At 41.5% G+C, this 15,999-nt stretch overlaps 2 protein-coding genes across 3 annotated transcripts in view; one reads left to right on the plus strand and one right to left on the minus strand.

Annotated features, from left to right (window-relative positions):
* Nucleotides 1-37: 37 nt before the first annotated feature.
* On the minus strand, nt 38-12,843 carry cnga1b (cyclic nucleotide gated channel subunit alpha 1b). 2 transcript variants are annotated; one of them, XM_071202807.1, is made up of 15 exons: nt 12,759-12,843; nt 10,604-10,725; nt 5,719-5,787; nt 5,574-5,636; nt 5,356-5,475; nt 5,137-5,241; nt 4,896-5,002; nt 4,548-4,722; nt 3,314-3,450; nt 3,059-3,231; nt 2,827-2,952; nt 1,907-2,059; nt 1,600-1,831; nt 1,040-1,215; nt 38-345 (listed from the first exon to the last, which is right to left on the minus strand). In XM_071202807.1, the coding sequence occupies exons 2-15, from the start codon at nt 10,699-10,701 to the stop codon at nt 136-138; spliced, it is 1,944 nt and encodes a 647-aa protein (XP_071058908.1). In that variant the 5' UTR covers nt 10,702-10,725; nt 12,759-12,843; the 3' UTR covers nt 38-135. The 2 variants fall into 2 exon arrangements, with proteins under 2 accessions (XP_071058908.1, XP_071058909.1); XM_071202808.1 differs by lacking the exon at nt 12,759-12,843 and adding an exon at nt 10,808-10,871 and having other exon boundaries at nt 10,604-10,721.
* The window catches only part of LOC117444891 (mucin-2-like), a 21,363-nt gene continuing 18,165 nt past the window's right edge, over nt 12,802-15,999 (plus strand). Inside the window, exons 1-2 of the mRNA XM_034080272.2 lie at nt 12,802-12,986; nt 15,156-15,830. Of these exons, the coding sequence (XP_033936163.1) occupies nt 15,686-15,830 (145 nt within the window). The 5' untranslated portion in view covers nt 12,802-12,986; nt 15,156-15,685. The remainder of the gene's footprint in view (nt 12,987-15,155; nt 15,831-15,999) is intronic.

Here is a 15,999-nt window from a genome sequence, read left to right on the forward strand (position 1 = left end):
TTACTTTAAAAATATGTTTATTTCAGCGCAGTGCTTCCAGAATGAATTGCTTTCTAATTTGTGGCTTTAATGACTTTCTTACACAAAATATACATCTAATTTCTTTTGGAACATTTGAGTTTCTTCTTCGGTTCTTTAGGCGGTTCCAGCTCCTTCTTCTTCTGTGGTTCTCTCGGTTGTCACCAGCTTGCTCTCCAGGCGGTGGACTCGGTGCTTCAGTTTGCTCTGCGTGGCTTCGTGTTCGGCTAACAGTCGAGCGTATCGAGTCTGCAGGGCGTCCAGCGAGGTCGTCATCCTCTCCACCTTCTCCTCCATCTCCTTGGGATCCGGACCCTGTGCCGCCACCTGCAGGACAACAACAGGTATTACACCTTTGTGGTTTTATTAAAGCTCTCCTCTCATGCTATTTTTAGGCATATATTATGGGTCTCAGATATATACAAATATATAATTGTTCATGTTGGTGATCATCGAACTAACTGACGATGGTGGCAAAGATCAACACACCCACCTGGAGGACAATAAAACAACAAGTTCATCCATCAAAATATCAAAATATCTCTCCAACCTTGGGACACAGACTTGGTAGTCCGTTGAATCCTTTAAAGGTCTCCTATTAAACTATTTGTAGGCTTAAATTATAGGTCTCGGATATATAAAAAATATGTCTATGATGTGTTTTCCTCAAAATACCAAACAGATCATGCATTTTAGACAACCCTCATATCCCTCTATTTCAGCCCTGTTAGAGAAGTGCTGATTCTGGGTCTAAAGCTTAAAAAAAAAAAAAGAGTTTCTGATTGGCCCGTGGGTGTAAAGCCCGCCCACATTTCCAATATAACTTCATATCGGCAGCAAATCTGGATCAGCTCCGTCGTTCCCCCGTTTTTAGAGATGTGGGTACGGAGGAAAAGAGAGAGGGTTTTACTATCACTCTGTGAGTCTCCTGACACACCGGGGGTATTTATATATAAAATACATCAACAATGTTTATGTATAAAATACATACAAAAAAGTGCATTTTGCACGACAGGATTACCTCCAGGTCCAGCAGCCCGTCCTTCATCAGGATCTGCCGTCCCTTCTCCTCCAGTAGAGCTTTAGCGTCGGGGTACTCTGTTAGCGCCTCCATCAGGTCGTCTTTGGAGAGGCAGAAGAGGTCAGAGTACCCGATGCTCCGGATGTTCGCCGTCCTACGATTTCCTGCCTTACTGCCTGTGGAAGAACAACACTCGGGAATACAAACGATCTATATATCTAATATACAATGGCAAATAGCATTGCTCTTAGTTTTAGAGTTGTACGTTTTTTAATTGCCATATCTGCGCTGTAGCTAATGTGCTAATGACAATAAATACAACTACAATAAACGAGATGCTGTCTCTATTTGTATGTTTATTTACATTTTATTAGGTGAGAATAAAGTCAAAAGTTTGAATAAAGTCGACCTTTTGAGGATATCATTTTCATGTTGGGAATATGAAGGTGAAGAACATGACCAAAATGTTGAGAATAAAGTAAGACATTTGGGTAAAAAAGGCAAATGTCTTCCTCTCACTTTTCCCTAAACTCGGTACAGTTAAACCACTACTCTCTTACCTTTAATAGCCAGGATGCTGATCTCTCCGAAGTAGCTCCCATCGCTCAGAACCACAAACTGCTTGATGCCGTCGTCAGCGACCACAGCCAGCTTCCCCTCCTTGATGATGTACATCTCCCTGCCGATGTCGCCCTTCTTACAGATGTAATCTCCGGGACTGTAGACCTGAGGCTGCAGCTTCAGCACCAGCTCCACCAGCAGACCTGCCTCGCAGTCCGCAAAGATACGAACCTGACCAAAGAAACACGAGAAGATTATGTTTTTTGATACTTAGAGGGTTTTTAAGGTGCTGTTTGATGTGCCCACCTTCTTCAGGGTGTCCAGGTGGACGTTGATGGCGATTTCAGCTCTCAGTTTGTCTGGCAGGTACTTCAACACCTCCCTCTCATCCACTGCTTTCTTATTGGTCCACAGGAAATCAAACCATTTGATCACTCGCTTCTCCAGGTCCTTAGTTACCTGGAAGACAAGTCAAAGATAAAGGCCCTGACACACCAACCCGATTTTGGGAGTCAGAGGCCGTCAGAGGCTGTCGGGCATTCGCGGCGCCGTAGTCAGGTTGGTGTGTCCCGCACCGTCGACCGTGACACGCCTTATTTGGACTGCCAGACCCGATGCATGGCCGATTCAACATGTTGAATCGGCCATGCATCGGGTCTGGCAGTCAGACCAAATAATCACTCTGATTGGCTGTTCAGCTAGCGAATCAGTGCGATGAGAAGCGAAGCGGAAGTGAGGGACGTAAACAAACGATTTAAGAAGGCACACACAGACTGCTATTCATTTCATCTCATCATGGCGATCTGGAATGATGCAAACGAAGACCTGCTCATCACCTTGATCCAGGAGAGGCCAGCTCTGTATGATATTACGGAGAAAAGACACTCTTCTTCTTCTCTGTCTTCCGGTTGTTGCCTCTTTTGAATGACGAATACACACTACCGCCGCCTGCTGGTAAGGAGAGTTATTGCCACTCACGCACTGAAGTCGGTGCGGTGTGTTCCCGTGCGACACATGGCCAAAACGCAGGAGAACACGGCCAGGCAACAGCCGACTTCAGCGTCGGCTAGTCCTCTGGTGACTGCTTGGTGTGTCAGGGCCTTAAGACCCAAACTTACCAACCAACCATACAACCAAGCAAACAACTACACAACCAACTACCACAACATTCAACCAAATTACCGATCAAACAACCAACTACCCAACAAACCAACTTGCATACTAACCTTTCTGAAGGTCATGTACTGTTTGATTGCGTCGATGCGAGCCTGGAAGTTGGCTCTGGCAGCGTTCATGTTGGTGATCATCGAACCAACGTTACCGACGATGGTGGCAAAGATCAACACACCCACCTGGAGGACAATAAAACAACAAGTTCATCCATCAAAATATCAAGATATCTCTCCAACCCTAGGACACAAACGTGGTGGTCCATTGAACCCTTTAGGCCACATTTACCAGGAAGTCAGTGACGACGAAAAAGTACTCTGAGTTCTCCACAGGGGGCGGGGTCTCTCCTATGGTGGTGAGCGTTAGTGTGGACCAGTACATACTGTATGCGTACTTCCTTATCAGACGACCAAACTCTGGATTTGCCGTGTCGGGATACACAAATCTGTCGGCCCCGAAACCTGAAGGAAAAAAGAGGATGAGTCAGATGTTTCTATATGAACCAATCAAACAACCACTGGAGATTCGAACCAGCAACCGTACCGATAGCCTTGGAGAAGGAGTAGTAGAGGCAGGCGTTCCAGTGGATGATGATGACGATGTACATGACGAGGTTGAAGATTCGGAGAGCGTTTGGGTAGTTAGTCCTGGTCTCCGTCCTCTGGAAGAACTCTAGCATCCTGAAACAAAGAAAAACATTTGAATCTAACTTGCAGAAATCAGGAAGTTGTCAGCATTGATGTTTAAAGAAATACTTTTGATACACAAATATAATTTGTGTATCAAAAGTCACCTTGTGTTAACTTGAATTTGTGAGAAAAGCATTTTCAAGTAATTTTTTTAAGTACTTTTATGCTGCCTTTTACTTAAACTTCTACTCTACTTCTACAATATTATCCAACCAACACACTAACTTACCAACCACCAACCAACCAACTAACCATCCATCCAACCATCCATCCATCCAACCAACCAACCAACCAACAAACCATCCAACCAACCAACCAATCATCCAACCAACCAACCAATCATCCAACCAACCAACCAACAAACCATCCAACCAACCAACCAACAAACCATCCAACCAACCAACCAATCATCCAACCAACCTACCATTCAACCGTCCAACCAACCAACCAACCAACCAACCAACCAACCAACCAACCAACCAACTATCCATCCATCCGTCCAACCATCACCAACCAACCAACCAACCAACCAACCAACCACCAACCAACCAACCAACCAACCAACTATCCGTCCAACCAACCAACCAACCAACCAACCAACCAACCAACCAACCAACCAACCAACCAACCAACCAACCACCAACCAACCAATCATCCACCAACCCAACCACCAACCAACCACCAACCAACCAACCCAACCACCAACCAACCAACCAACCAACCATTCAGACCGTCCAACCAACCAACCAACCAACCACCAACCAACCAACCAACCAACCAACCAACCAACCAACCGTCCGTCCGTCCGTCCAACCAACCAACCAACCAACCAACCAACCAACCATCAACAACCAACCAACCAACCAACCAACCAACCAACCAACCAACCAACCACCAACCAACCAACCACCAACCAACCAACCAACCAACCAACCAACCAACCAACCAACCATCCACCAACCAACCAACCCAACCAACCAACCAACCAACCAACCAATCATCCAACCAACCAACCAACCAACCAACCAACCAACCAACCAACCAACCAACCAACCAATCATCCAACCAACTACCAATGTTGTGTGTACCTGTTGAATCGTAACAGCTTGTTGAGGCGTATCTCAGGGTATCTCAGTCCAAAGACGAAGTACAGGAGGTCGGTGGGGATCATGGAGACCATGTCCAGTTTGTACTGTAAGCTAACCAAGTAGCGCTCACGCAACTTCGGAACGTCCTTCACCAGCAGACCCTGCTCCAGGTAACCTGCAGGAACATGTCGTATCAAAGTTTAGTGTCATATTTCAGTGTGTGTGTGTGTGTGTGTGTGTGTGTGTGTGTGTGTGTGTGTGTGTGTGTGTGTGTGTGTGTGTGTGTGTGTGTGTGTGTGTGTGTGTGTGTGTGTGTGTGTGTGTGTGTGTGTGTGTGTGTGATCTGACCGGTCCTTGTTCTGAATATCATGTCAGCGATGTACAGGAGGTCGCATAGAAAATCCACGAAGAACCAAAAATACAAATAATCAGACTGTAGCTCCTCTAAGCACGCCCTGAAACACACAACGTTGGGGTTAGTCACTTTTAAACATGGTAAAATCTGTGTGTGTGTGTGTGTGTGTGTGTGTGTGTGTGTGTGTGTGTGTGTGTGTGTGTGTGTGTGTGTGTGTGTGTGTGTGTGTGTTACCTGGCTATGATCAAGGTCCAGTTGTACATGACAGGGATGGTGATGAGACCCAGCCAGTGGTAGTAGAGGTTACTCGCCGGGTCGATGACTGTGAGCTCTTTAGGACTGAAACATATATGAATTAGAAGAACTCACATTTTAAGATCAATGCTAAGTTTTTTCAGAAAAATCAAAGCCTTGTATTTTGTGATTCGGTGGATAATAAACAACCAAACCTACGCCTCGTCTTTGGCCTTCTTCTCTTTCTCCTTTTCCTCTTTCTCCTTCTTCTCCTTCTCCTTTTCCTCTTTCTCCTTTAGCTTGTTCTCCTTCCTCTCCTTTCTCTCCTGCCTCTCCTTCCTGAGAATAAAGACCAACGTCGCATTGAGGAAAACTCATAATATAGTGATCTCGGTGGGTTTTGTATCCGGTAAGGCCTCAGAAAGCTTTTAACGTACTCCTTCTTCTCCTTCTTCTCCTTCCTCTCCTTCTTGTCTTTCTTCTTCTTTGTCTTTTCCTTCCTAGAAGACAAAAGGGAATCCATCAGTAAACACCGTGTGAGTAATTATGTTGATGTTCTGTGTGCTGAAGAAAAAAACATACTCTTCTTCTTCGTTGTTGTTGCTGTTGTTGGCGTTAAACAGAACTCCTGGTCCGGCTTGTTGATCGGTTCTGAAACGATGACAGGACTGGTTTACCAAGATCATCAGTTCTAGTTGGGAACTCTCACAAGGATCCCTAATATATGTTTAAAGGATCTTCACAGGGCCCTTAGATCTCTTTACAGACTCCTCGATCCTTGAGAAAAACCAGGACCAGTGAAATCTCTTTAAGTAACTCAAGAAATGGACCTTCTTGCGTATCGGTTGAACCTGCCCATGGACTCCAGGAACCTTTTTAAAGGACCATTAGAACATCTTAAAGGCACTATATAACATCCTTAAGGAAGCTTAGAGTCTTTAGAACTGCCTCAAAACCACATTAAACCTTGTCAAGCAACAAGGACCTCAAGAACTTCCTAAATCAACCATCGATCCTTAAGAGGACTCCTAAAACCTACAACAACATTTTAAAGGACCATTAGAACATCTTTAAGACTCCTTAGAACTGCCACAAAACCCCATTAAACTTCATCAAGCAACTTTGAGACCACCTAAAGGACCTCAAGAACTTCCTAAATCAACCATCGATCCTTAAGAGGACCCCTATAACCTACAACAACATTTTAAAGGACCAGTAGAACATCTTTAAGACTCTTTAGAACCGCCTCAACACCCCATTAAACTTCATCAAGCACCGTTGAGACCTCCTAAAGGACCTCAAGAACTTCCTAAAGAAACCATCGATCCTTAAGAGGACCCCTAAAACCTGCAGAAACATTTTAAAGGACCATTAGAACATCTTTAAGACTCTTTAGAACCGCCACAACACCCCATTAAACTTCATCAAGCACCGTTGAGACCTCCTAAAGGACCTCTAGAACTTCCTAAAGAAACCATCGATCCTTAAGAGGAACCCTAAAACCTGCAGAAACATTTTAAAGGACCATTAGAACATCTTTAAGGCTCTTTAGAACCACCTCAACACCCCATTAAACTTCATCAAGCACCGTTGAGACCTCCTAAAGGACCTCTAGAACTTCCTAAAGAAACCATCGATCCTTAAGAGGAACCCTAAAACTACAAAAACATTTTAAAGGACCATTAGAACATCGTTAAGACTCTTTAGAACCGCCTCAACACCCCATTAAACTTCATCAAGCACCGTTGAGACCTCCTAAAGGACCTCAAGAACTTCCTAAAGAAACCATCGATCCTTAAGAGGAACCCTAAAACCTGCAGAAACATTTTAAAGGACCATTAGAACATCGTTAAGACTCTTTAGAACCGCCTCAACACCCCATTAAACTTCATCAAGCAACTTTGAGACCTCCTAAACGACCTCAAGAACTTCCTAAAGAAACCATCGATCCTTAAGAGGAACCCTAAAACCTACAAAAACATTTTAAAGGACCATTAGAACATCTTTAAGACTCTTTAGAACCGCCTCAACACCCCATTAAACTTCATCAAGCACCGTTGAGACCTCCTAAAGGACCTCAAGAACTTCCTAAAGAAACCATCGATCCTTAAGAGGAACCCTAGAACTACAAAAACATTTTAAAGGACCATTAGAACATCTTTAAGACTCTTTAGAACCGCCACAACACCCCATTAAACTTCATCAAGCAACTTTGAGACCTCCTAAAGGACCTCTAGAACTTCCTAAAGAAACCATCGATCCTTAAGAGGAACCCTAAAACTACAAAAACATTTTAAAGGACCAGTAGAACATCTTTAAGACTCTTTAGAACCGCCTCAACACCCCATTAAACTTCATCAAGCACCGTTGAGACCTCCTAAAGGACCTCAAGAACTTCCTAAAGAAACCATCGATCCTTAAGAGGCACCCTATAACCTACAAAAACATTTTAAAGGACCATTAGAACATCTTTAAGACTCTTTAGAACCGCCTCAACACCCCATTAAACTTCATCAAGCAACTTTGAGACCACCTAAAGGACCTCAAGAACTTCCTAAAGAAACCATCGATCCTTAAGAGGAACCCTAAAACCTGCAGAAACATTTTAAAGGACCATTAGAACATCTTTAAGACTCTTTAGAACCGCCTCAACACCCCATTAAACTTCATCAAGCACCGTTGAGACCTCCTAAAGGACCTCAAGAACTTCCTAAAGAAACCATCGATCCTTAAGAGGAACCCTAAAACCTACAAAAACATTTTAAAGGACCATTAGAACATCTTTAAGACTCTTTAGAACCGCCTCAACACCCCATTAAACTTCATCAAGCACCGTTGAGACCTCCTAAAGGACCTCAAGAACTTCCTAAAGAAACCATCGATCCTTAAGAGGAACCCTAGAACTACAAAACATTTTAAAGGACCATTAGAACATCTTTAAGACTCTTTAGAACCGCCACAACACCCCATTAAACTTCATCAAGCAACTTTGAGACCTCCTAAAGGACCTCTAGAACTTCCTAAAGAAACCATCGATCCTTAAGAGGAACCCTAGAACTACAAAAACATTTTAAAGGACCAGTAGAACATCTTTAAGACTCTTTAGAACCGCCTCAACACCCCATTAAACTTCATCAAGCACCGTTGAGACCTCCTAAAGGACCTCAAGAACTTCCTAAAGAAACCATCGATCCTTAAGAGGAACCCTATAACCTACAAAAACATTTTAAAGGACCATTAGAACATCTTTAAGACTCTTTAGAACCGCCTCAACACCCCATTAAACTTCATCAAGCAACTTTGAGACCACCTAAAGGACCTCAAGAACTTCCTAAAGAAACCATCGATCCTTAAGAGGAACCCTAAAACCTGCAGAAACATTTTAAAGGACCATTAGAACATCGTTAAGACTCTTTAGAACCGCCTCAACACCCCATTAAACTTCATCAAGCACCGTTGAGACCTCCTAAAGGACCTCAAGAACTTCCTAAAGAAACCATCGATCCTTAAGAGGAACCCTAAAACCTACAAAAACATTTTAAAGGACCATTAGAACATTTTAAGACTCCTTAGAACCGCCTCAACACCCCATTAAACTTCATCAAGCAACTTTGAGACCTCCTAAAGGACCTCAAGAACTTCCTAAAGAAACCATCGATCCTTAAGAGGAACCCTATAACCTGCAGAAACATTTTAAAGGACCATTAGAACATCTTTAAGACTCTTTAGAACCGCCTCAACACCCCATTAAATGTCATCAAGCACCGTTGAGACCTCCTAAAGGACCTCAAGAACTTCCTAAAGAAACCATCGATCCTTAAGAGGAACCCTAAAACCTACAAAAACATTTTAAAGGACCATTAGAACATTTTAAGACTCCTTAGAACCGCCTCAACACCCCATTAAACTTCATCAAGCAACTTTGAGACCTCCTAAAGGACCTCAAGAACTTCCTAAAGAAACCATCGATCCTTAAGAGGAACCCTATAACCTGCAGAAACATTTTAAAGGACCATTAGAACATCTTTAAGACTCTTTAGAACCGCCTCAACACCCCATTAAACTTCATCAAGCAACTTTGAGACCACCTAAAGGACCTCGAGAACTTCCTAAAGAAACGATCGATCCTTAAGAGGAACCCTAAAACCTACAACAACATTTTAAAGGACCATTAGAACATCTTTAAGACTCTTTAGAACCGCCTCAACACCCCATTAAACTTCATCAAGCACCGTTGAGACCTCCTAAAGGACCTCAAGAACTTCCTAAAGAAACCATCGATCCTTAAGAGGACCCCTAAAACCTACAAAAACATTTTAAAGGACCATTAGAACATCTTAAAGGCACTATATAACATCCTTAAGGAAGCTTAGCGTCTTTAGAACTGCCTCAAAACCACATTAAACCTTATCAAGTAACAAGGACCTCAAGAACTTCCTAAAGAAACCATCGATCCTTAAGAGGACCCCTATAAACTACAAAAACATTTTAAAGGACCATTAGAACATCTTTAAGACTCTTTAGAACCGCCTCAACACCCCATTAAACTTCATCAAGCAACTTTGAGACCTCCTAAAGGACCTCAAGAACTTCCTAAAGAAACCATCGATCCTTAAGAGGAACCCTAAAACCTACAAAAACATTTTAAAGGACCATTAGAACATCTTTAAGACTCCTTAGAACCGCCTCAACACCCCATTAAACTTCATCAAGCACAGTTGAGACCTCCTAAAGGACCTCAAGAACTTCCTAAAGAAACCATCGATCCTTAAGAGGACTCCTAAAACCTACAAAAACATTTTAAAGGACCAGTAGAACATCTTTAAGACTCTTTAGAACCGCCTCAACACCCCATTAAACTTCATCAAGCACCGCTGAGACCTCCTAAAGGACCTCTAGAACTTCCTAAAGAAACCATCGATCCTTAAGAGGAACCCTAAAACTACAAAAACATTTTAAAGGACCATTAGAACATCTTTAAGACTCTTTAGAACCGCCTCAACACCCCATTAAACTTCATCAAGCACCGCTGAGACCTCCTAAAGGACCTCTAGAACTTCCTAAAGAAACCATCGATCCTTAAGAGGAACCCTAAAACTACAAAAACATTTTAAAGGACCATTAGAACATCTTTAAGACTCTTTAGAACCGCCTCTACACCGCATTAAACTTCATCGAGCACCGTTGAGACCTCCTAAAGGACCTCAAGAACTTCCTAAAGAAACCATCGATCCTTAAGAGGAACCCTATAACCTACAAAAACATTTTAAAGGACCATTAGAACATCTTTAAGACTCTTTAGAACCGCCTCAACACCCCATTAAACTTCATCAAGCAACTTTGAGACCTCCTAAAGGACCTCAAGGACTTCCTGAAAGACCCCTTGACGTTCCCCCTGGATTGTTGGACTCATTCAATCATCTTTTGCATTGATCGTTCGTTAGCCTTTGAGTGTTGGCCCTCTCACCTGTCCCTCTCCATGTCTTCACCTGGATCGTCCTGCAGAGCGACGGTGGGCGATGTCGACCTGTTTGGAGACCGGACTGACGGAGCTACTTTGGCCATGCAGGTATCCTTTCCTCGGACTTCCTGGTGACAAAGAGAAAGAGTTCTAGTAATAGTCCTGAAGTTTTGGTTTGACTAAACTCAACTCTGAATATTAAAACGTTACCCTGGTTAAATCCTTTATAGTTTGCAAAGAGAGAGAGAGAGTAATACACGCAGAAGAGGTGAGGTGTGTGTAGACGGAGAGATTGACCCTGATGGGGATTAAGAGATTACAGGAGATGATACTGTCTCTCACACACACACACACACACACACACACACACACACACACACACACACACACACACACACACACACACACACACACACACACACACACACACACACACACACACACACACACACACACTTATACGATATTAGGAATTGCACATCAGTGTGTGTGTGTGTGTGTGTGTGTGTGTGTGTGTGTGTGTGTGTGTGTGTGTGTGTGTGTGTGTGTGTGTGTGTGTGTGTGTGTGTGTGTGTGTGTGTGTGTGTGTGTGTGTGTGTGTGTGTGTGTGCATGTGTGTGAACATGATAACACTAAGCAGGTATGGCTTTATACATTTGAGAAACACGGTTGCATTTGAATAAATACATGGTCATTAAAAATCTAATTTAAGTGGATTTAATGTAAAGAAAGATTAAGTGACAATCTTGTAAATTATTTTATATATTTATTTGTATTTATTTAAATCAAATATTTGAGAAATAAACTACATTAAAAAATATGTATCTTATGCATTGGATATTCTTCTTAAATAATGAAATAAACAATAATTTCCTCCATTTATTCTGGGCTAGAATTACTTAATGAATTACTTATTAATATTTTTCAAATTGCTTTATTATTTAATTAATAATTGTATTTACTTTGTTTTGTTTATTTGTTTAACTACTTATTTCTGTTTTTTTCAATTAATAATATGATTTAAATATTTTTTTTTTGAAGGTATTATTTTCTTTACTCATTCATTTAATCATTCAATTAAAATATAATTTAACTTACTTTATTGTTCATTTGTAAAGTATTAATTGACATAGCACTATTTAATATTTACTTTATATTAAAAAATATTAAAACAAATATTTCAAATCCTCGCTTCTCTCCTAAGAATAATAATTGGATCCATCATAGCCCTCTCTTACAGGCTCATAAATCCCGTAAACAACATATAAATTAATACAAATATGTATAAAATAAGGCCTATATTTAAAGGCAATCCCTCGTGAGTTATGTTAATATGACATGTGGGGGTTAAAGTGTTGAAACCCAGATCTACAGCATTACAGCAGCTGTTGTAATAAAATAAATAAATAATCCCTCTTGTTGCTAGGAGCGGCAGCCTCCCGCAGCGCGTCTTCTGATTGGCCCGCAGCTCGTCCCCGCGGGCCAATCAGAAGCGAGTGCGTCCGCCATGAGAATCCATAATCCCCATTCTTCTTTATTATCATCAATACTACGATTTATAACCGACAGGACGTCAAAATAAACGCCTCTGTGTCACTAAGTCTTCCTTTTGTCGATCTTTCCACGCAGGAATGTGGAGATACATGAGTGTTTTTGTCACATTTTGCTAAATAAACATGTTTTTTTTACAAAATGGATGTAACATTGGAATACAATAGGAAATGTTGTGTTGTTTTGTGGTTTATTTAGTGTGTTCCTCCCCTGGTTTCTCCACACACAGATGACCCTAAACCGCTGCTGCTGTTACCGGCTGCTGCTGTAATGGCGGGGCTGTCAATGGTACCAAAACAAGTACACACTCTTCTTCCGGTTTGAGTACAGGCCTACAAAATAAAAGCTTTGCAATCTGCTAATTATTTTTTCTATATTTATATATTAGTTGTATGCTTTGTATAAAAACGAACCTATGCTGTATTTTATATAATTTTAGATTAACTTCTGGTCTATTTCATTGTTTAGATTATTAAAGTGCATTTAGTTGGGTTTTTCAAGCATATGTATTACATCTATACACATAACTAAATCGAAGGTTTTGTATGGGGGAAATAGCACCCATCTTTCACATCGATCCTGCTTTTATTTTGAATTCCCCCCCTCTCACCAGGGCGGAAGTGAGTGCTGCGGCTTTGCTTGCTTCACGAGCCGCTGGAGCTGATGGCGGCTGGCGGAGGGAGAGGAGGGAGAAAGAGAGAAAGAGAGAGAGGAGAACCGAGAGGAGAGAGAGAGGAGGCCGACCACCGAGCACTGAACACCGACCCCTGCTCCCTCACCAGGCCGACCACCGAGCACCGCAGCCCGGCACACAGACGCGCAACACCCCGGTGCAGCGGTGCGTTGTTTTTGTTTATTATCGCTGCCAAAAAGGGGGTGGGATTTCACCGGAGGGTCGGTGTGCAGGTTGTGCATGTACACACTGTTAATAGACTGCATCTCGGGTGCTGCAATGTGTGTATTTGTATCATAATGTGTGTTATTATACATGTGAAGTGTACATATGTGTTTTTTTGTTATCAGACGCGTGTATTTTGGGGGGTTTGAGGGGGGCTAGGGCCCGGATTCAACAACAGTCCTTATTAGGATTGCACCGTACTTCCTACTATAATTAAATACCACTGGTGTATCTGACTGCTGCGATGGCGTTTTAGGGCCAATGGAGAGTTAACAAATGAAGTAGAATTGGAGCCACATTGTAATATCATGAGAAAAAACTACATAGTTGTGATTTTATTGAATTATTTTCAGATATAAAATCTATAATTCATCAGGATTATATTAAAAAAAAGGGATATTCTTGTATACTTAAATGGTAAATCAACGATAAAAAACCATTACAAAATATTCTATAATGTATTTATATCTGAGATGACAAAATATTACACGTACCATCAACGAACACAATCTGATATATTTTGGTTTTAAACTCATTTATTTTTAAAAATGATTTGAAATGTGCACGAAATAAGAAAAAAAAATATGAACCAATTCAACATAAAATAAAATATGGTCTGAGATGACAAAATAATACATTTGCAAGAAAAAAACCTGACATTTCTCCGTATTAAAGCCATAGTTTACAAGAAAAAGTGGATATTTACAGAAATAAAACACATTCCCTCGACATTATGAGTTGATTACTTTGAGAGTAAAAAAAGGAGAATCCAACGTTATTAAAGTCGTAATTTAACAAAAATAAACTCTGATATTATCTGAAAAGTGGCGAATTCTTGCCTGTTTTCGACTCACTTTTGGATATTCTTTGAGGTTGAAATAACACATTTTCAAATGAAAAACAAATTCTCCAAGATTAGGAATTTAATTAGCGAGAATGAAATCGGGAAATATCTTCAGAGATTAAAGTGGAAAATTCGCTAATTTAGTAAAATAAAAGCCAAACATTTGCTCAAAAAATCTCTAAATATTATGAATTAATCTCACTAATTTACTAGATATATTTTCTTAAATTGGATCAACGACACCACAGCAACCACCTGTGCATTCAGATAAAAGTTGATAAACTAATCAAATAATACTTTCTAAAGGGGTTTTCAATCCTGGTCATTTTAGCCTAAAATCGATTCATTACATATAAGCTACTAAGATGCAAAGGGGTATAATAGGAATATTGTAGGTATGGTTATTTCTATTATATGTATATTTGAGGTATTAGTGTTATATGTGTGTGTGTGTGTGCGTGTGCGTGTGTGTGTGTGTGTGTGTGTGTGTGTGTGTGTGTACTGACCCTCACACCGTCCTTTAATAGTGTTTCCCCAGTATGTGTGCAGGAACTCTTTACATACCACCTACATTTCCTGCAGTGTGTGTGTGTGTGTGCGTGTGCGTGTGTGGCCTTGGGATTAAGGACATCTCTGCAAAGTGAGGGTCGTTCCTCTTGTTGGTTTAATGTTCAGGGTTTCCCTTACTAGTCAATACTGGCTTTAAAAAATAACATGTTTTTTAAACGGGTAATTATTTGTGTTTAAAGAACTGCACTGATTTAATGGTGAACATAAGAAAGGTATTTGAGTTGTTTATTTGTTGAGTAATTCTCTCTATGTGGATGCAGATGATGCCAATCTTTGAATATTTCTTTACCTTTAAAAAAATATTTCAAACCTTTTTCCTGACAAACAGCTGTGTGCAATTCAAATGCAAATTAATAAGTATAAATTAAAGAATTCCAGAAAAGGGATCTTTCTTTCTGAGAGGACCTTCAGTACGCAAGGACAGGGACGTGTTTGTTTTTTATGTCGGACTGGAATTTGTTTTTGACCCTCTTTAAGGTCAGGGTCCTTGGATTGCACCCTGTCGTTAACAGTTCTCAGAAGTACACAAAAACAAGCGTGTGTGTGTGTTGTGGATAGAGAGGCAGCTTTGTGTCGGGTTGTGGTTTGAGTTCTGCGGGGATGAATATCAAACAGGCCTGTAGTAGTGTGTGTGTGACGTGCTGTCTTGTTGTCTGTCAATAAACTATTGTCTTTTCTCTCTCTCTCCGGTGCAGGACCTCGTATCGGCCGTCATCCCGTCTCGCTCGGAAACTACAGCTGCAGTTCTTGTAGTATTTAGTTGCAGTAGTCAGCACTTCTACCTGTGAAACATCAGAGGGGTTTTAGTCAGAGAGGTGACCTCTAAAGTGGATTACAGCAGCTTTAAAGTCTTTTAATTGAAGCATTTTGATGCTAATGAGCCTGGAAAGACTAGCTTAGCTTGTTAGCTTGCAGGGGGTTCTACTTTGTTGTCTGAAATCTGACAAAACTGGCAGGGTAGCAGCTCCTTCACTGTGAAAATAAAAAAAAGGCTCTTAAAAATGTAGATTATCTTAATTATTAAGATACTTGCAGTTATCAGATAACAGCTAGTGCAGCAGTTCCAAACCAAACACTCTTCAGAAAACAAATTCAGATTTTGAAAGGAAAATGTAGTTGGGACTTGGACCACAGTGAAGTGTTTGGCAAGCTAACGGCTTGTTAGCGGCTAGTGGTGAGCGTGCAGCGGTGGCGCGGGGCTAGCTCCGGGCAGAGCGGGGGTGCGATGGAGTACCACTCTAGTGGCAGCCTGCCCCTGCTGGGGAGACCGCGGTACTGCCCCGGAGCTAACGCTAATGGAGGCTACCTGTGTGAGACGGGACACTGCTGCGGGGAGACCGGATGCTGCACCTACTACTACGAACTTTGGTGTAAGTGGGTTTTACTGTGTTTCAAGTCAAGTAAAGGAACTACATTAAAGTAAAAAGCTAATGTTAGGCTATAAAGGAACTACAGCAAGGTCACATGACTTCACGTCACCACCGCTAAGCTAAAGGCGGCTAATGTTGAGCTATAAAGGAACTACAGCAAGGTCACATG

The sequence above is a fragment of the Pseudochaenichthys georgianus genome, unplaced genomic scaffold (assembly GCF_902827115.2).
Source record: "Pseudochaenichthys georgianus unplaced genomic scaffold, fPseGeo1.2 scaffold_984_arrow_ctg1, whole genome shotgun sequence".
Lineage (NCBI taxonomy): Eukaryota > Metazoa > Chordata > Actinopteri > Perciformes > Channichthyidae > Pseudochaenichthys > Pseudochaenichthys georgianus.